The sequence below is a fragment of the Taudactylus pleione genome, unplaced genomic scaffold (assembly GCF_031769625.1).
Source record: "Taudactylus pleione unplaced genomic scaffold, aTauple2 ptg000225l, whole genome shotgun sequence".
In the NCBI taxonomy this organism is placed as follows: Eukaryota; Metazoa; Chordata; class Amphibia; order Anura; family Myobatrachidae; genus Taudactylus; species Taudactylus pleione.
Window position 1 is genome coordinate 1,043,148 of NW_028284627.1, and position 21,239 is coordinate 1,064,386.

General features: G+C 46.2%; 1 protein-coding gene across 2 annotated transcripts in view; it reads left to right on the top strand.

Annotated features, from left to right (window-relative positions):
• The window catches only part of ANO2 (anoctamin 2), a 391,756-nt gene that overhangs the window by 143,867 nt on the left and 226,650 nt on the right, over positions 1-21,239 (top strand). For both annotated transcript variants that reach the window (XM_088478973.1, XM_088478974.1), the window contains one exon: positions 8,689-8,771. In XM_088478973.1, the coding sequence (XP_088335099.1) occupies positions 8,689-8,771 (83 nt within the window). The remainder of the gene's footprint in view (positions 1-8,688; positions 8,772-21,239) is intronic.

Sequence of the window (21,239 nt, forward strand, 5' to 3'; positions counted from 1 at the left end):
ACACCCGCAGACGCACAGAAAACATAGGCATGCCGCATAAGCCGCTTGTGCTATCTATTCTCATCTCTGTGTGATTAAGACGCACTTGAAGGTAAAAAGTCGCACGATAAGACGTCCGGCACTACAGAGTCACACTGAGCTCCTGCATTATGTGTGGCGTGACTTGTAGCGCACGGAGGATAGATGTATGTGGGCACATCTGTAACAGAACTGCCGTGGAATCGTCCCATCTGATGTGCAGCACAGCAGAAGAGATGGTTCAATGACCGACAGTAGGGAATAACGGATTGGGCATACATACTATAAATGTGTATGATATATCATCCTGATCCATGTCGGAACAATATATATCGGATGATAGATCATATAGGAGCTTATTCAGAGGCGGCCGTACGGTCTACGACCGCACGGCCGCCTCGATGTTTTGCCAGTGCGCATGCACACGAAGGAGCCGGCTCCCTCGTGCGCATGCGTGAGACCCGCTACGACCGACAGCGCTGGTCGTAGCGGGTCTCTTTCCAAAGGGGGCGAGCTGTCGATGTTGATTGACAGCTCGCCCCGTTTGGAAGGCGGGCCGGGGGGGTGGCAGCCCAAACTATGGGAACGCCTGCCGTTTGGGGGAGGCCCCACTGACATCACCAGAAGCTCTCCGGGGCTTACGACAAGTGAGACCCTACCCTAGGGTTTCGTCGTAAGCCACGATGGTCGCGATGGTCTCTGACCATCGCGACCATCACCCGAGTGGTGTTAACCCACAGCCTAACGACCGCAACAGAGGTGGGCGGTCAGGATGCAAGTGGCCGCCCAGTTTCTGAGCGACCGCTTGCATCCTCCGACCGCCTCTGAATGAGGCCCATAGTGTGTACCCAGCTTTACAGTACTGTAACATAGCTGCAGAGTTTTCAGTTATTCTTCATGGCCTTTTCTCTGACTTAATTTTATTTATACGTTTTCAGTAAAATAAATAGACATATGCTATTTGTAAATATAACCTAGCATCTCTAAATATCTCACTTGAGTAATATCAGTGGAAATTACTGCAGTTAAAGCCTTTAAATAATATACAGTATCCTTCATTATACAGTCACAGCAGCAGAACACTGCCACCCAGTGGCAAATGACATGCTTCGTATTGCCAAATAGAGATTGAATGAAACATCTCAGACAATGGCATTCCATTGTCTCACTCATGTATATAAAGTTGAATGTAGTAGTATTAAGCTTTTTATTTATATGGTCTTATAATTTTCAAAACAAGTTTGTGAGAGACGTTCTCCCATCCTCAGGTCACCGTCAGCAGTAGGAAATACAAGTTTGGTAAGCATGCCGAATTGTAAGAAGCTAGCCAGTGATGGGCAACCTGATACCGTTGATGGACACATGTGCAGGCCTCTAACCATCAGTAGGCATCACATACCCTTACTCTGAATAATAAGCAGAATCAATTCAATACATGAAAATTAAATGAAGAGAATTGGGCCTATCAGCATAAATCCTCAGGTGTCTATTTACTAAGCAGTGTTAGTAGACAAAGTGAAATGAGATTGACAGTTGGGAGCTGATTGGCTGGTAGCTTATCTCCTTTCACTTTGTCTCCTAACACTGCTTAGTAAATAGAACCCTCAGACACCAAAAACTAATCTACTGACTACTTAGTACGCTGCCTAAAGGTCCCTCCTCTTCTGATCTGAGATGTGCTAACTGTATTGTGTGGAGGTCACATGATGTGAAGGAGGTCACATGATGTGGAAGTCAAGTTCATGTTCAGTCTATGGGGGAGATGTATCAAGCCTTGGAGAGAAGTAAAGGGCAGTGGCGTAACTAGGGTATTTGGAGCCCAGGGCAAATTTGAAAAGGGAGCCCCCCCGATGGGCAAAAAAAAATGGGCGTGGTCACTTAAAAATGGGGCGTGTCAACATGACACACCCCTTTATTTTCACACTGAACATTCCTATCCATATGCACCTTAACCCCAGTAGTACCCCTTATACAGTACCCCCAGTATGCTGTTGTGGTCCCTCTTATGCAGGCCCATAGTAGTGCCCCTTATACAGTATCCCCAGTGGTGGTCCCCCTTATACAGCCCCCAATTAGTTCCCCTTACTCAGTACCCCCAATAGTGGCCCCCCAAATGCAGTGTCCCATGTAGTGTTCCCCCTTATGCAGTGCCCCCAGTAGCAGTCCCCACAATGCAGTGTGCCCAGTAGTGGTATCCCCTTATGCAGTGCCCTTTATATGGTGCCCCCAGTAGTAGTCCCCCCCCCTATGCAGTGCCCTTTATATAGTGCCCCCAGCAGTAGTCCTCCCCCCATGCAGTTTTCCCAGGTGTGGTCCCCTTATGCAGGCACCCAGTAGTGATCCCCCCTATCCAGTGCCCCCTGTAGTGGCCCTTCCTATTATTGCTCCCAGTAGTGGTCCCCCCAGTGCAGTGCCTCTAGTAGTAGGCCCCTTTTATAATGCCCCCAGTGGTAGTTTCCCCCCCCAAGTAGTAGTCCCCAGTAGAGGTTCCCCCTCCCGATTAAGTTCCCCCAGTAGTTGCCCCCCCCCAGTAGAGGTCCTTCCAATAATGGTGCCCCCAGTAGTAGCCACACCTCCCCCGTTGTGCCCCCACCCCCAGTAGAGGTTCCCCCAGTAGTAGCCACCCCCCTCCCCCATTGTGCCCCCAGTAGTGCAGATAGGTTAAAAAAAAATATATATATAAAAATATACTTACCTGAATCCACGCTGCTGCTGGTGCACCGGTCCGCGACACCGCTCCCGCCGCCGCCCGCCAGTCCTCCCGGGCTGGCGCGCTCAGCATTATGGGACAGACGTCATGATGTCATGACGTCTGTCCCATTACCCACTGCAGGAGCCGGACGGAAACCCGGCTCTTGCGGTGGGTGCTGCAGCAGTCAATCAGAGTCTATCTGACTCTCATTGGCTGCTGTTTAACACACGCATCACCGCCAGCGCTGGCGGCGATGCGTGTGTTATGCACAGCCTGAGTCCGCCTCCTGGCGCTATTGGGCAAGCGCTCAGGGGGAGGGAACGGGCTCAGCTGTGAAGCACAGGACCGGCGCTGGAAGCCTAGCGCCGGTCCTGTGTAAATGTGTAGCGCTGACCGCACTCATTGCGGTCGGCGCTACACTGGCTAACTAAGGCGGGCGGGCCGTTACCGTGGCCGGCGGCGCGCCCCCCGCGCCGCCGGTCCCACGGCACCCAGGGCACACACCCCGCTCGCCCTGCCCTAGTTACACCATTGCTAAAGTGCAGAAATTGCCCAAACAAAACCATCTGCGTCTAACTGTCAGGTATCTAGCACAGGGTTTGTAACAATAGTTAGAAGCTGATTGGTTGCTGTGGGTAACTACTCCACTGTATATCTTTCCAAGGCTTGATACATCTCTTCTTTATTCTCTGCTTTATGTCCCACCAACCTTTTGCTGTAGCTCTTATTGTATAAAAGCCTGAGATATAGGCGCATAGGGCCTGATTCAGAGCCGGACGCTATTTGCGCTCGCTCATTCAGAAAAAGGGGCCGTATATTTAAATAGAGCACTCGCTCTTTGCGGTCAGTTGACGCCTCTATGTCTGAGTAAGCGAACGAAACATGCGCTTGCTATTTTGTAAAGACGCCCCCTGGCCGCTTGCATCCTACATCATCTCCGCTATTTATTAGATTAATCGAGTACATCGAAAGGTGTCTGAACTGCTCACAGTGCTTGTGGTTGGATTTTCCTACCACAATCATGAGAACAGTTCAGGCTAAGAAGCAACCAAGTGACGTGGTCGATGACGCTGCTTTGTTAATTATGCACACCCTTAAAACGCCCGTTTTGACTGTTTGGCACGCCTGCGTTCGGATCTCCACTCCCCGTTTTCAAGCACCTTCCCCTGTTACCACCCACAAACGTCTCATTCTGTCACTCAAATTAGTAGGCATTCGCTATTTTGCGAGCACACAATTTCCGACCGCAATGACTGGTTCGCGCATGCGTATTACAACCCATACGCATGCGCAGTTGTGCGAACATCGCTCGGAGCGAACGAGCGGCCGCTTACGAGCGGCTCTGAATCAGGCCCATAATTCAGAAAAGAAGGGCTGATAGGCCACACTAAACGATGTGTACCCAGCGCAATCTCTTATGTGGCAGGTCCTGGCGGGATGCCAAGTGCGTACACACTTGCCGATGCCAGGAGCTACGGCGTGACAGCTGGGGCCATGCTGCATTCGACAGCATGGCCCCCGCTGACAGGGCCGGATTAAGGTGGGGGCGACAGGGCCGGTCGTCCCTGGGCCCCCACACACAGAGGGGCCCCCACAGAGGGTCGATGTGACCCTGTCGAGAACAGGTGTCCAGCGGCACCTGTTCCCGGGTAGAGGCTCTGCAGCCGCGCTGATCGACAGACTGCATGCAGCAGCACAGTCAGTGCTGCTGCATCACCTGTCTAATGGAGAGAGAGAGAGGGCCAGCTTTAAATCCCTCTGGCCCCCGCCGATGCCTGAGATGGCCGCATTGGGGGCGGAGCCAATATGGCAAGCCCCGCCCCCATATCAACGCGAACTGCGTCATTAATCGCGGGGATGGCGGAGCCTAACAAATTGAGGAGGGACCGGCTGGGTCCTTTTGCAACCTGCTGCTTCAAGTGTAAGTGTACTGTTTTAGTGTGTGTATGTATGTGTGTATGTATGTACAGTATGTATGTATGTGATACTGTGCATATGTGTTGGTGTGCATACTGTGTATGTATGTGTTAATGTGTATATATGTGTTAGTGTGTGTATACTGTTTATGTGTATGTGTGAGTGGTGTCTTTGTGTGGTTTTTTTTGGGGGGGGTCGGCTTGCCTCTGCTCTGTGTGGCTTGAAGGGGGTCCCCGCAGCTAAATTGCCCTGAGGTCCCCACAAGCCTTAATCCGGCCCTGCCCGCTGATGATATTGCCTGTCGGACCTGCATACAGGTCCGAAGGGCGATTTGTTGACGACTCGTGGGAGCATGCGTCATCAGCGACATAGCGAGTACACACTGGCCGATGTGGACGATATGTCGTCCGATCCTCCGGATCGAACGACATATTGTTTGGTGTATACCTGGCATAAGGGGGATGTAGTTATGTCACAATCCCGACAGCAGAATGCTGGCTAGAAATTTATGATAGGCGTCAAAATACCAACGCCTATCATAATCCCGATGCCGGAATCCAGGAAGATGCGTGCCGGAACGTGGCAATTCCGGGGCGTCCGTCCTGTTACCCGCGTGGGGGAGGGTTAGATTTAGGGCAGTCAGCAGGGTTAGCATTAGGTTTTGGGGAGGTTAGGCACCCCTACGGGGGAGGATTAGGGTTAAGCACCCCCAGGGAGAGGTTAGGGTTAGGCATCCCCCCGGGATGGTTAGGTTTAGGGAGAGGTAAGGGGGGTTAGGGTTAGGCACCCCTGGGGGGAAGTTAGGGTAAAGCACTAGGGGGAGAGGTTAGGGTTAGGCACCACTAAAGGAGGGTTACGGTTAGGGGAGGGGGGCAGGGGAGGTTAACATACTTACCTGCCTCTGTCACTATTTTCATCCTGTCAGCCAGCCGCTGTCGGGATTTGAACTGGCGGTATAAAATGTACATTAGGGTGTAGTAGGTATTACTGCCGGCTGCATGGCCGGCGGTTCAAATCCCGACAAAATCCCGTTCAAATCCCGACAAAACCCTAACCTCCCCCTGGGGGTGCCTAACCCTAACCCACCCGTCCCCTAGCCTAACCCTAAGTCCTCCCCAGGAGTCCCTAAGCTAACCCTCGTTTGGTATGCCGGCTTACCTTCGTTTGGTATGCCGGTATTGGGCTCCCGCCGTCGTAGGTCTAATGACAGGCATCGGGATTTCGACGCCTGTCATTAGTACTTTGCTGGCATTAGACAGTCGGGAAGCTGGCGGTCGGTATTTATTATTGTTGTTATTATTACAGTTTTAGATGAGATTTATTCTTTTTTTTCCACTTTTGAATATGTAATTTCACTGCTTTGCCCTAAATGAAGAGGAAATGAAGAGGAAAATGTACACTTTCCAACGTTGGAGATAAAAAAAAAAGTTTACAGAAATGTGATCATGCCCTGATCCATAACTGCGCTCGATCACCCCAATTGTACCTGCAATCTATCCAATCACCCCCCCCTGTTCTACAGTGTCCTCCCCACAGTTAATCACGCCTGAGGATGACAATGATGCTTCAATCTTAACCATAGGATTCAGCCCTATAATGTGATATTGGGAAATAAAAAAATAAAAAAAATTCTATTTGTAACTGATAGCAATCAATGACAATTTAACTATAATTTTTATTTTTTTTAGCGAAATATAGAACTGGGGTTGTAGGAATACACATCCCAGCATGCCTTGCTACAGTTTTATCATGTCTTAACTGCGAAACTTTGACAGGGCATGTTGGGATGTGTAGTTCCACAGCAGCTGGCATGCCATAGGTTGCCTTCTACTGGTATAGAAAATGAGAGCAAATGACTGATTGGTTGTTATGGGGCACACCTCATTTTCAAAATTTGACCTGAGGAACAATTTTATAACTTTATTTCCATTTTTTATTTCAGATAATTGCAATATAGATGTCACTTTATTTTAGTAGTTTGTTGCATTCCATTTAGAATTGTTTAACTCAGAGGTTTCTGTGACCATATTCACCAATGTTGTTTAATTAAAAGAAAATTCCATTCACCAACATGCCACAAAAATGAAGATTTTTCAGCATGATGGAAAATCATGACACAAATGTTTACTACTGGCCCTGTAATGTTAGATGTTCTTAAAACGTAGACGGTAATTAACTAATGAATAAGTTAAACTGTCTGTCAGCAATCATATTCAATCCAGCCAAAGCTATAAGCTCAAGTTTAAGGATCGCTAATCCTAAACTACAAATGAGTTCACTAAGGAAAAACATCTGAAACATTCACCGATATACATGTAAATGGATCTAGGGCGTAAGATGTTTTACATTGTAAGTCGACTCGTTATTGGTCCCACTGCAGGCTATTTTCCACTGTAGCAGCCATATTAGGCTCCTTAAGGGTCACCGAAAGTCCATCAATCGGTCAGTAGACAGTTATGCTGTTCAGGTGCACTGTAATTGCCAAAATTTAAGTACAGGCTCATATCTGTTGTTTGATACAGATCCTGCTAAGCCCCTTGGGTCAAATATTAGGAAACATATGGTAAATTCAACTCTTTACAGTTATTCTACATTTATTTCTAAATCTTTACTTCAATATCCAATCCTAATATCAACCCAACAGGGCCGCCATGCGAAATATACGGGTTCTGGTATGAGGGGGGGCGTGATAAAGTGGTTAAAGGAGTGGCAAAGTGCAAGGGGCGGAGTCACACACAGAATCCCTGAACCCTTTGGTAGATGCTGAAGTGGGTCACGCCATTTTTGTGGCATGACTGTGCCTCTTTAGTAGGCAGTGGTACTTTGTACCCTCTCCCTATCGCCACCCTTGAAGCCCAAAACTTAAGCCTATTGAAAACTTTAAACTTGAGCTTGAAACTATCCAATCCGTCTGTAACAATTAATGTATTGCTTTTCTATTAATTTTAAACCTGAAACCTTAAAGGACCATTAAGTCTAAAATAAGTCTAATATACATCTTTATGTAATACAAAAAGTTGTACCGACCATAAATATAAACGTAAAAGTTGCCCATGCCAAGACAGGAGGTAAGATGCGTTTGACATTTTTTTCTTATCATTCTTAGGCTGGGGACGCATTAGATGATTTTAGGCCTGATTCATCAAAATCGTCTAGTGTGTACGAACTATGGGCCTGATTCAGAGCCGGACGCTCTGACCAGAGCGCTCGCTCTGAATCAGTGCCCTCCTACTTGAAAATGGAGCGGCCTCCTGGCCGCTCGCATAGCTGTGGGTGACCGCACACAGCATATGTGAGCGGCCAAAAAGATGGTCGCGATGGTCAAGACCATCGCGACCATCGGGCTTGCGACGAGACCCTGTGGTAGGGTCTCGGTGACCGCAAGCCCTGGAGTGATTTTGGCTCTATCAGAGCCAAAATCACTCCCACTGACATCACTAGTGATGTCAGTGGGGCCGGACCCAGACGGTAGGCGTTCCCATGGGAACGCCTCCGTCTGGAAGCCATGCCCCCGGCACGCCCACCAAAGGGGGCGTGCTGTCAGTCATCATCGACAGCACGCGCCCTTTGGTGCGAGACGACGGAGCTCCCTCCGTGGTACGCATGCACATTGGGGTAACATCGACCCGCTTGCGAGCGTCCTGCGCTCGCAAGCGGGTCTGAATGACCCCCTATGTCAGCAGTTGCGTGCTCCAGGTCATCCCTACATGCAGCTCACCCTAACGATGAGGCTAATGACCCCATGGAGCGGGATGGACGGGCACTGGATCTTCTAATGTGCACGGGCCACCCGATATGTTGGCCCGTCGGTGGGGAGGGGGGGGGGTTGGGGTTGCCAGTCGTATCGCTGGTCTTCCCAGCTTTACTCTCCTCTTTTCCCTGCATTTTTAGGCATTAGGTGTTAATGACTACCATAGGTATAAACTTTCATGGTACAGTAACACCATAGCAACAAATTAGGTAAATTAGATAGACGTATGTGAATATTTTATGTCTATTTCCACTGATTTGTTACTCTCTATGCCGATATCGCATTTACCATTCTTCATTTTCATTTCCAGCGACCTTATTTCTCGAACACTGGAAGCGCTTACAAATGAAGTTGAGCTATTTTTGGGATCTTACGGGCTTGGAAGAGGAAGAAGTAAGTATCCATTATCTCATTTACAACCAATAAACATTATAAGCAGGGGGAAGATTTTCAAGAAGGTCACGAAGAATTAAACAACCTGGCGGCTGATTCACAAAAATGACTCAAAAATGATTTAGTATACTATGATTTGATAGCTATTAATAAAGAGATCCAATCTGACATCACATCGGAAATTCACCCCTGATTATAAGAATTAGAGGTAACTTTACTAAAGTGCTGGTTTTCAGAAGTGGAGATTTTGCCCATAGCAACTAATCAGATTCTAGTTATAGAAGGTGCTAGATAAATGTTAAGTAGAATCTGATTGGTTGCTATGGGCAAAATCTCCACTTGTAAAAACCAGCACTTTAGTAAATATACCCCTAACTGTGCTAATTTATTTTGACAGAGTTGAACATATATATATATATATATATATATATATATATATACCGTATTACCACAAATGATAAGTATGACAGCTAAAGTGATGTATTAATTCTATTTAATATGTGCTGTACTGAGGATACTAAAACAAATAAATGTAATAAAAAGGGGTAATGAAAAAAAATCTACACCGCCAGCTGTATTGATATATAAAATGGTCTGTTTGTTGTTAGAATTTCCGAAGGTGGCAATAATATAGCACTTCACATGTAGATTTCTTAGAGAATTAATGATAATACTAGCAAAATGTGATAATTTTCACAAACAAACATGGTAGACTGTCATTGCACAATTTGAGGAAAAATTAAACCCAGGGCTTTTTGGCAATATCCATTTACTCCAGTGGGGCAGATTGAGTTAAGCATGAGGTCTCATCATAAACTCAGGCAAATAGCTTTTTGACTATGCACATAACCGATTAAGGGGGTCATTCAGACCCGCTCGCGAGCGCAGGACGCTCGCAAGCGGGTCGATGTTCCCCCAATGCGCATGCGCACGACGGAGGGTGCTCCGTCGTGCGCATGCACGAGACCCGAATAACGACGGCCAAGCCGTCATTATGGGTCTCGCACTAAAGGGGGCGTGCTGTCGATGGTGACTGACAGCACGCCCCCTTTAGTGGGCGTGCCGGGGGCGTGGTTGCCAGACGGAGGCGTTCCCATGGGAACGCCTACCGTCTGAGTCCGGCCCCACTGACATCACTAGTGATGCCAGTGGGAGTGATTTTGGCTCTGATAGAGCCAAAATCACTCCAGGGCTTGCGGCAACGAGACCCTACCACAAGGGTCTCGTCGCAAGCCCGATGGTCTTGACCATCGCGACCATCTTTTTGGCTGCTCGCATATGCTGTGGGTGGCCACCCACAGCTATGCGAGCGGCCAGGAGGCCGCTCCATTTTAAGGTAGGAGGGCACTGATTCAGAGCGAGCGCTCTGGTCAGAGCGTCTGGCTCTGAATCAGGCCCTAAGGGGGTCATTCAGACCCGCTCATGAGTGCAGGACGATCGCAAGCGGGTCGATGTTGCCCCACTGCGCATGCGCACGATGGAGGGAGCTCCGTCGTGCGCATGCACGAGACCCGGATAGTGACGGGCTCTCCGTCACTCCGGGTCTCGCACCAAAGGGGGCGTGCTGTCGATGTTGATTGACAGCACGCCCCCTTTGGTGGGCATGCCGGGGGCGTGGCTGCCAGACGGAGGCGTTCCCATGGGAACGCCTACCGTCTGAAGCCGGCCCCACTGACATCAGTAGTGATGTCAGTGGGAGTGATTTTGGCTCTGATAGAGCCAAAATCACTCCAGGGCTTGCAGTCACCGAGACCCTACCACAGGGTCTCGTCGCAAGCCCGATGGTCGCGATGGTCTTGACCATCGCGACCATCTTTTTGGCCGCTCACATATGCTGTGTGCGGTCACCCACAGCTATGCGAGCGGCCAGGAGGCCGCTCCATTTTCAGGTAGGAGGGCACTGATTCAGAGCGAGCGCTCTGGTCAGAGCGTCCGGCTCTGAATCAGGCCCATAGTTCGTACACACTAGACGATTTTGATGAATCAGGCCTAAAATCATCTAATGCGTCCCCAGCTTAAGAATGATAAGAAAAAAATGTCAAACACATCTTACCTCCTCTCTTGGCATGGGCAACTTTTACGTTTATATTTATGGTCAGTACAACTTTTTGTATTACATAAAGATGTATATTAGACTTATATTAGACTTAATGGTCCTTTAAGGTTTCAGGTTTAAAATTAATAGAAAAGCATGTTGCCCCACTGCCCCACTGCGCATGCGCACGATGGAGGGAGCTCCGTCGTGCGCATGCGCGAGACCCGGATAGCGACGGGCTCTCCGTCACTCCGGGTCTCGCACCAAAGGGGGCGTGCCGTCGATGTTGATTGACAGCACGCCCCCTTTGGTGGGCGTGCCGGGGGCGTGGCTGCCAGACGGAGGCGTTCCCATGGGAACGCCTACCGTCTGGAGCCGGCCCCACTGACATCAGTAGTGATGTCAGTGGGAGTGATTTTGGCTCTGATAGAGCCAAAATCACTCCAGGGCTTGCGGCAGTGAGACCCTACCGCAGGGTCTCCGTCGCAAGCCCGATGGTCGCGGTGGTCTTGACCATCGCGACCATCATCATGGACACTCGCTATAGCTGTGGGTGGTAACCCACAGCTATGCGAGCGTCCATGAGGCCGCTCCAAGTTGAGGGAGGAGGGCCCTGATACAGAGCGAGCGCTCTGGTCAGAGCGTTCGGCTCTGAATCAGAAACCCTAAGTTCCTTGTATGTAAGTTACCTGGGGAACATATGCAGGATTTTATTTTTATACAGTGTACTGTTGATAATATGCATAGGATTAGCACCACTAAGATGGTAATAATGACATTTACATTGAGCGCCCGTGCGAATAAATTGAGCATATGCCAAAGAGTTCAACCAGCTTGGATTATTATAAAATAAATTATTTAAATGAGCTATCTTGTTTCCACCAATGGTGTGTGCTGGTAACAAATTACCCAGGCTCGGGCCTGTCTTGGGGGCACAGGCCAGCCATGGAGAAGGAGAAATGCCCCCTCTGTGCGTGCCTTTGCTTTGCAGAGGTGCATATAGTATTTTTGGTCCAAGTTTCAACGAGCCTGTGAGACCACGCCTATGTGTTTGGACACACTCCCTCTAGCACCTTGTCTGTCATATGTTTCGGCCGCCCTGATTTCCACACCCTCGGAGGTGTCAGTGATTACCTGCTGTGCTGCTGAAAAGTACATTTTCAGGTGTACTTCATCCATTGTTCCAAAAATCTTTAAATTAGGGGTGAGCGGGTTCGGATTTCTGAAATCCGAACCCCCCCCGAGCCCCCCCGATCCGAGTCCGATCCGAGTCAGGCTCGACTTTTCCCGCCTGACTCGGATCTGAAATCGAGGCAAAACGTCATCATCCCGCCTTCCGAGTCTCGCGGGTTTTGGATCCTATATAAGGTACCCGCGTCGGCGCCATTTTCTCACTCGGCTGTGGACAGTGAAGAGGGAGGGTGGGAGTTAGGGCTGTGTAGTGTAGTGTAGTGTAGTGCTGCTGTTGTCCGCTACTTCAAAGTCCATAGGGGCTGGCTGTGTTGTGCTGTGCTGCTGTTGTTAATAGGGGCTGTGTCCACTACTTCAAAGTCCATAGGGGCTGGCTGGACTGTGTTGTGCAGTCAGTTCTCCATAGGGGCTGTGTCCACTCCAAAGTCCTGTGCAGTGTCCCAGTCCTAAAGGGGTGCTGTAGTGTTGTCCAGGGGGTGCTCTGTCCATCAGGGGTGCTCCCCCCAAGTGCTAAAAAAATAATATATTTTCTGTGTTTGTGAATTGTGTGCGCAGTAGCCGCACGTGCATCAACAAAGTAGTGCCAAGCGTGCGCCTGTGTCATAAGTAAAGGGCCGGCTGGCTTGACCGTTAAAGGGTGCTGTAACCCCAAAGTACACTCCAGTCCAAACCAAAAAAATAATTATTTTCTGTGTTTGTGAATTGTGTGCGCAGTAGCCGCACGTGCATCAACAAAGTAGTGCCAAGCGTGCGCCTGTGTCATAAGTAAAGGGCCGGCTGGCTTGACCGTTAAGGGTGCTGTAACCCCCGAAAGTACACTCCAGTCCAAACCAAAAAAAAAAAAATTTTTCTGTGTTTGTGAATTGTGTGCGCAGTAGCCGCACGTGCATCAACAAAGTAGTGCCAAGCGTGCGCCTGTGTCATAAGTAAAGGGCCAGCTGGCTTGACCGTTAAGGGTGCTGTAACCCCCGAAAGTACACTCCAGTCCAAACCAAAAAAAAAATTATTTTCTGTGTTTGTGAATTGTGTGCGCAGTAGCCGAACGTGCATCAACAAAGTAGTGCCAAGTGTGCGCCTGTGTCATAAGTAAAGGGCCGGCTGGCTTGACCGTTAAAGGGTGCTGTAACCCCCAAAGTACACTCCAGTCCAAACCAAAAAAAAAAAATATTTTCTGTGTTTGTGAATTGTGTGCGCAGTAGCCGCACGTGCATCAACAAAGTAGTGCCAAGCATGCGCCTGTATCATAAGTAAAGGGCTGGCTGGCTTGACCGTTAAAGGGTGCTGTAACCCCCAAAGTACACTCCAGTCCAAACCAAAAAAATATATATTTTCTGTGTTTGTGAATTGTGTGCGCAGTAGCCGCACGTGCATCAACAAAGTAGTGCCAAGCGTGCGCCTGTGTCATAAGTAAAGGGCCGGCTGGCTTGACCGTTAAAGGGTGCTGTAACCCCCAAAGTACACTCCAGTCCAAACCAAAAAAATATATATTTTCTGTGTTTGTGAATTGTGTGCGCAGTAGCCGCACGTGCATCAACAAAGTAGTGCCAAGCGTGCGCCTGTGTCATAAGTAAAGGTGCCGGCTGGCTTGACCGTTAAAGGGTGCTGTAACCCCCAAAGTACACTCCAGTCCAAACCAAAAAAAAAATATTTTCTGTGTTTGTGACTTGTGTACACTGTGGCTGCACGTGCATCAACAAAGGAGCAGCGCCAAGCGTGCGCCTGTGTCCCATAAGTAAAGAGCCGGCTGGCTCATTTCTTAAAGGGTGGTGTAGCCCACAAAGTGCACTACTCTCCAGCAAAAATAAAAAAATATTTTCTGTGTTTGTGTGCGCTTTAGCCGCACGTATATATCAATATAACATAAATGGAGGACCAAACTTTCTCCGATAAAAATAAAATAGGGAAAGATCAAGAACCACTTCCTCCTAGTGCTGTTGCTGCTGCTGGGAGTTGTTCATCATCCCAGAGAGGAAGTAGGAACATCACTACTTTTACTAAACAATTGACCCTCCAACAGTCCCTAGCGATGAGGATGAAGTACGACAGCAGTCATCCTGAAGCAAAACGTATAACTGAGGCCTTGACTGCTATGTTGGTGTTAGACGTGCATCCGGTATCCGCCAATAGTGCAGTGGGATTTAGACAATTGATGGAGGTAGTGTGTCCCCGGTTCCAAATCCCGTCTATATTCCACCTGCATCCTCAAAGCAGCAGCGACAAGCGTGCGTCTGTCTGTTAAAGGGTGGTGACACCCTCAAAGTGTGCTACACAAACAATAAAATTATTGTTTTTTTTTTTTCTGTCTTTGTGAAATGTGTGGGCTGTAGCCGCACCTGCCTCCTTAAAGCAGCAGCGACAAGCGTGCGTCTGTCTGTTAAAGGGTGGTGACACCCTCAAAGTGTGCTACACAAACAATAAAAATATTCTTCTTTTTTCTGTCTTTGTGAATTGTGTGGGCTGTAGCCACACTTGCATCCTCAATGCAGCAGCGACAAGCGTGCGTCTGTCTGTTAAAGGGTGGTGTAACTCTCAAAGTGCTCCAAAAAATAAAAAACTATTTTTTTAATGTGTTTGTGACTTGTGTGCGATGTAGCCACACTTGCATCCTCAAAGCAGCAGTGACAAGCGTGCGTCTGTCTGTTAAAGGGTGGTGACACCCTCAAAGTGTGCTACACAAACAATAAAAATATTCTTCTTTTTTCTGTCTTTGTGAATTGTGTGGGCTGTAGCCGCACTTGCATCCTCAAAGCAGCAGCGACAAGCGTGCGTCTGTCTGTTAAAGGGTGGTGACACCCTCAAAGTGTGCTACACAAACAATAAAAATATTCTTTTTTTTTCTGTCTTTGTGAATTGTGTGGGCTGTAGCTGCTCTTGCATCCTCAAAGCAGCAGCGACAAGCGTGCGTTTGTCTGTTAAAGGGTGGTGACACCCTCAAAGTGTGCTACACAAACAATAAAAATATTCTTCTTCTTTTTTCTGTCTTTGTGAATTGCGTGGGCTGTAGCCGCACTTGCATCCTCAAAGCAGCAGCGACAAGCGTGCGTCTGTCTGTTAAAGGGTGGTGTAACCCTCAAAGTGCGCTCCACAAACAATAAAAATATTCTTTTTTTTCTGTCTTTGTGAATTGTGTGGGCTGTAGCCGCACTTGCATCCTCAAAGCAGCAGCGACAAGCGTGCGTCTGTCTGTTAAAGGATTACATCGGTGACAGCATCCAAGTAGGCATGTCAGACAGTCCGTACCTGTACTGGCAGGAAAAAGAAGCAATTTGGAGGTCCCTGTACAAACTGGCTCTATTTTACCTGAGTTGCCCCCCCTCCAGTGTGTACTCCGAAAGAGTGTTTAGTGCAGCCGGGAACCTTGTCAGCGAAAGGCGTAGGAGGTTGCTTCCACAAAATGTGGAGAAGATGATGTTCATAAAATGAATTATCAACTCTTCCAGGGAGACCAGCCTCCAGAACGTACAGAGGGACCTGTGGTTGTGGATTCCAGCGGGGACGAATTAATACTCTGTGAGGATGAGGATGTACACACTGAAGAGGGTGAGGAATCGGTGGATGAGGAGGATGAGGACAACATCTTGCCTCCGTAGAGCCAGTTTGTGCAGGGACAGATTAATTGCCAGCTTGTTTTGTGGGGGCCCAAACGAACCAATCATTTCAGCCACAGTTGTGTGGCAGACCCTGGCGCTGAAATGATTGCTTTGTTAAAGTGTGCATGTCCTGTTTATACAACATAAGGGTGGGTGGGAGGGCCCAAGGACAATTCCATCTTGCACCTCTTTTTTTTCTTTGCATTATGTACAGTTTGGGGCCTAGTTTTTCAAACTGCCATCCTGTCTGCCACTGCAGTTTCACGCCTAGATGGGTCACGTGTTTGTGCCGCCCACTCGTGTCACTTAGCATAGTCATCCAGCTACCTCGGTGCAACCTTTTGGACATAAAAACACTATTGTGAGGTGTGAGGTGTTCAGAATAGACTGGAAATGAGTGGAAATTAAGGTTATTGAGGTTAATAATAGCATAGGAGCAGAAAAACCTACAAATTCTGTGATTTTAGCTGTTTTTATGCTTTTTTTCAAAAAAATACAGATCCAAAACACATAACCCAGAACCCAAAACACGGAAGGGTGGTTTTGGCAAAACCAATCCAGATCCAAAACACGAAGAAAGATCCAGATCCAAAACCAAAACACAAAACACGAAAAGTGGCCGGTGCACACCCCTACTTTAAATACACAATAGTAACACATTTAATAAAAGTAGTGTTGATGTCCTCTCACTCTCATGATTAATTTGAGACAAATGAAACTAAACTTATTTTCTGAGTAAATGGACACATTTTAAATGAACAAGTGTAGATGTCTATATATAGTAGCACATTTCCTATGATGTCTATAAAAGAGGCCCCAAACCTGTCTGCTACTGTAGGTGTGGCAATATGGCGTTGCCAGGGAGAAGAGAAAGGCAGCTCTCCAAAACCAAAGCTTTTGCAACAAACTGCCTGTGGAGAGTATAAACCGCCTGGATTTGGCAGCAGTTTGGGTTTTCCCGCTCTAAATAGATGGATACTAAATCAGTTTAGAGTTGAAAATCATTGTCAACGTGTGGCGGTTTGCAAAGTGGCAACCAAAAAGTGCTTAGTAAGGTTCCTCCCAAGACTTGTTATGAGCTGCTTATTTAGATGTGAGATAATCACACGATATGCTCCCCTTCCAACGTCCAATCATGAGTCTCCACCATCGCCATGCGACACCCAAAGACTCTTCCCAGCAATCTATTTTTTTTATTATTTGTTATTTTTATGGATAATTAATCCAAGCACTTACTGTATATATATATATATATATATATATATATATATATATATGGGTGAGTCAAAAATGATCCGCACTCTAGCTGTAGAATTTATTTTAATCAACTTTCAGAAAAGACAAATACATTATTTTTCGACATAATCACCCTGCTTTTCAGTACACTTTGTCCATCTGTCAACAAGCTTTCATATTCCCTCAATAAAAAATGGTTCAGGCTGAGTTGCGAGCCACAAATGCACCGCTGTCTTGAATTATTGCATAGGCATAGCCATGGCTAATTTGCAAATGATTTGCAATATAATCCATTGTCACTCGTCTATCCAACACAATCAGTTCACGTGCACGCTCAATGTTCTCATCAGTCGTGGATGTGGACGGGGGTCCGGCTCCTTCTTCATGGCTGACACTTGTGCGACTTTCTTTGAACTTCTCTATCCATTCATACACACTTCTTCGTGACAAAACACTTTCTCCAAACTGTGCACAAAGTTTTCAATAAATATCAGCACCAAACACACCCTCGGACCACAAAGAAAGAATCAATTCACGCTTTTCCTCTTTCGTGCAATTCACAAGTGGGGCAGCCAATTTTTTCTTGCACTGCAGTCACAAATGACCTAATGTTCATACCTGCACAGCAGTGACTGGGGAGATAGCGACCTAGTACGGAAAGACAGTGCGGCCAACAGAAGTTTTACTATAACTGGAGTGCGAATAATTTTTGACTCACTCTCGTGTATATATATATATTTATATTTATCCATTAAATTCCCTATCAGTTACATTCTACGCATAGAACCCCCTTCTTACTACTTTATCAAACACTTACCTAATAAATAAAAGCACAGGCAACAGGAGTTGGAATTTCAATTAAGGTTCCATTATTTGGACAGATCATACTGAAATTAAATTTAATCTGATTACATTTTTAATTAATGTTAAAGTTAATATGGTGGCGGACCAAGAACAGATAACAAACACAGTCATACAAATCAAACTTTGGTGTTCAACTCTCCATAAATCAATAACATACACGAACGGATGTGTGTTAATTCCCGGGAGGGACATTTATTTTGCCATCACATCATATAGTTTAAAGGAGAGCGCACCCACTAACATATAAACAAATGCAAACGATACAGCCGTTCTACCGCTTCCGAATGATGGAATCCAAACATACCAACACAATAAGGGAAGGAGGGTGGGTTTTCACCTAAGAACACCCCCCTCCACCCAAAAAAGACCCCAATCAATCATTTTCTGATGAAATTCTTAAAGAAGCAAGACCAAAAAGTCTTCAAAGGGTCTCTTACTTGTAAAGCACCTAGGGGTTAAACTATGGTCAACCCATTGGCATATAAGTAATGGGTACAGGGTGAGTGGTGCATTTCCAGCCCCCTGGATACAGGGGAGGCCCACACTGCAGACCCTTCAACCATAATTATACTTACGTCTCCGGAATCCCGCATCAGCCGGCACTGTAGAAGAGCAGAAATCACTGGTGCAGTGGCCATTTTCCCGGTGTTTTGTGCATGCACAATTGAGAAGTCTCCAGGACTGTGGCATGGATGACATGTTCCTGGAGACCTGCGCATGCACAGTAGACTCTGGCACAAAGCTAGAGTCTATTGCGCTGCCAGAGAGGAGGGGGCTTGCATGGAGCCTGCCCACGGGCCCCCTCCTCTCTTGAACTGCCTCTGGCTCAGCCAGATCCCTAGCTTACGCTTCAATTACATTACAATAACAATGACTATGTATAAGTTACATAAATACATGGGAATATTTCTAATTTGCCATCATGTTTTATACTTTCAGTATTTTTTTGTCTACTGTGACTTTTTATATTTTATTCCACAATGCAAATACATACTAGTTGGGTTAATCCATTTGGTGCCAACACCACAGAACTTAAGTCCCCAGAAGGTCACGTGTAAATAGAGATCCGGTGTCATTCTGGATACTGTTGCTAATTAGACACTTGAGGAAAGTGATCTCGATATTCCCATGTGTGACAATACTTCCCTAGTGACCATCAGGAAACAACAGTGGTGTTAATACCAGTGTTATCTGCATGACCTGGGTGATCTGGGCCTGTCCAGACCTAGATCATCTCTCCCACAGCTCACCTCGAAATTATCTTTTCCTACTGGTACTTGGATCTTTCTGGATAATGGGATTCTGGATAAAAGATCCCATGCATGTATATGTGCTGTAATAAATAACAACACTTGAACAGGCATTGCTATCTAACTATCCATTGGTTCTAGCTGCTGAAATACTTGATTTGGAACTTCTTACTCATTGTGCAACTCTGCACAGGTTCTATAGATATACTGATTGGATGTGCCCTGAATGAGACACAGGAGGCGACAAAAGCTTCTCTATAACTTCTAAACAAATTATTATCAATGACACAGTGTGGAGTCTGGAACTTAGTGCTGGAGAAAGTTGATGTAAACTCAATGCCCCGGGGGCCAATTGTTAATGACTTTAATGGAAAACTTCTCTTGTTCTCCCTGGTGCAATTTGTAATCATTGCAAAACAAAGCAGCCTCTGAGACAATTTGTTAGAACCTCATCCCAGAACCAGTAACTTTTACTTTTGTTTACAAGATTAGAGAGGTGAATAATTAAAACGACAAACCAGTTGATAAGCAAACAGTTGGCACATATCAGCCTGCTCAACAATCCTTAATCCAGCCCTGAGATGAGGGCGTACAAGTGCTGAGTCAACTGGGCTACAACGTCCAGTCAGCTTCCAGTTTTAATCCACAAGGGAGCAATAGGGAGCAAACTATTTTGCACCGAGGAATTCTGATGGCGCCCTCAGCATTATACTGTCAACTGCAACGTATATAATTTTGTATATATAGTAAACAGAAACAGGGTTGTGTACAAAATCCTACTAAAGCCTGGCTGGTTGGAACGAAAATCTGGTAATATATTGGAGCAAATGACAATCGACCATTTGCTCTCAACCACCGAAAAATTGACAAATTGGTTAAGTCAAACGGATACTCCCATACACTACCAGATTGTCATTCCAACCAGCCAGATTGGACAGATAATCTTATAGTGTGTAGCTTGTTTTAATGGTTGACAATCTATTAATTTCTCCTATGACTTGTGAAGCCTCAAATCACCAAAACCTCTAAGGATTTGTTAATTTTACTGTAAAATTGGTTGGCAACTGCTGGCCCCCCAGGAGGGTCTCCTGCAGCTCTTCTGACCAATTATAATTTCCTGCTAAGGTTTTCTTTATGGTCATCATTTAATCCAATATAAATTAGAAATTGGGGCCCTTGAGTTGTTCCACGGTTCCACAGTTCAACTCATTAATGGGTCATGTATGAACAGTAGAATTTGCACACCAATGCGCCCTTTTTATTTGCACAGGTGCATCTCATGTCCAGCATTTCATGGTGCAAGCCCAATTGCCGCTGTTTATAGAAACACTGTTGTAAAATACATTTGCAGATTTGCGGATGTTTTTGAAAATTTGCTTGGTGGAAAAAGTAAAATCATTGCTACATACTCCAACCTATTTCACTTTGGGACCAAACCCATAATTAATTTAGTATTTTCCCTCTTTCTCCTGAAAAGCGACTTGGTTTTCTCGATAATTATGGCTACAATTCTTAACAAGATGGAGGGTACATAGGGACTCTGCTTTATTACACTTTTTTGCAATCAAATGTTTTATTCTATTAATTGAAATGCACCCAGAAATAGACTTTTCCACATAAAAATGGTACTAGATAATAATTGATTGATTCATTATTGGCCTTATTCAAAAATATAAGCAGATCCCCACTATTGGCCAGTCCATACTAAAAGGTCACAGCCATGCCACAACTAATGCACCTACTCCGCCTATGTGTAATAAATAATTATAGTGTCTTAACCATATTACGTAAAATAAACCTATTTCATAGATTGTATGTGGGTTTAGTGTAACATTAATATTAATGCGCTTTGAATGGGCTTTTGTTTTTGCACATAAATTATTTGAAGCACACATGCTACAGTGCCCCGGGATGTCTATTATAAAGGAGTACTTTCTTATTTATGAGCAGATATGAACTAAATCAACATTCAAATTGCATTTTAGTTTTGTTTTTAATACAAATATACATTGGATTTACGGCAAGCTTATAGACCTACAAATCTAACCCATCATGGTCTATTAAAGAAGTTAATATACAGTGTTCAATCACAGAGTAAATGGCTTTGCCAGTATAATAGAACGGGATAATTTGCATCATGGCAGCGCAAAATATGTATTTCTCTGATGTAATGCCATACGCTAGCTATTCACCTGTGCACCAGATTTTGCTAACTGGGGCAGCGGGTTATTTGTAAAGCGTTTGCTTCGGAAGAAGTGGCAAAACTGTATGCTCTGGGTGGTGTAAATCTACAAACACTCGA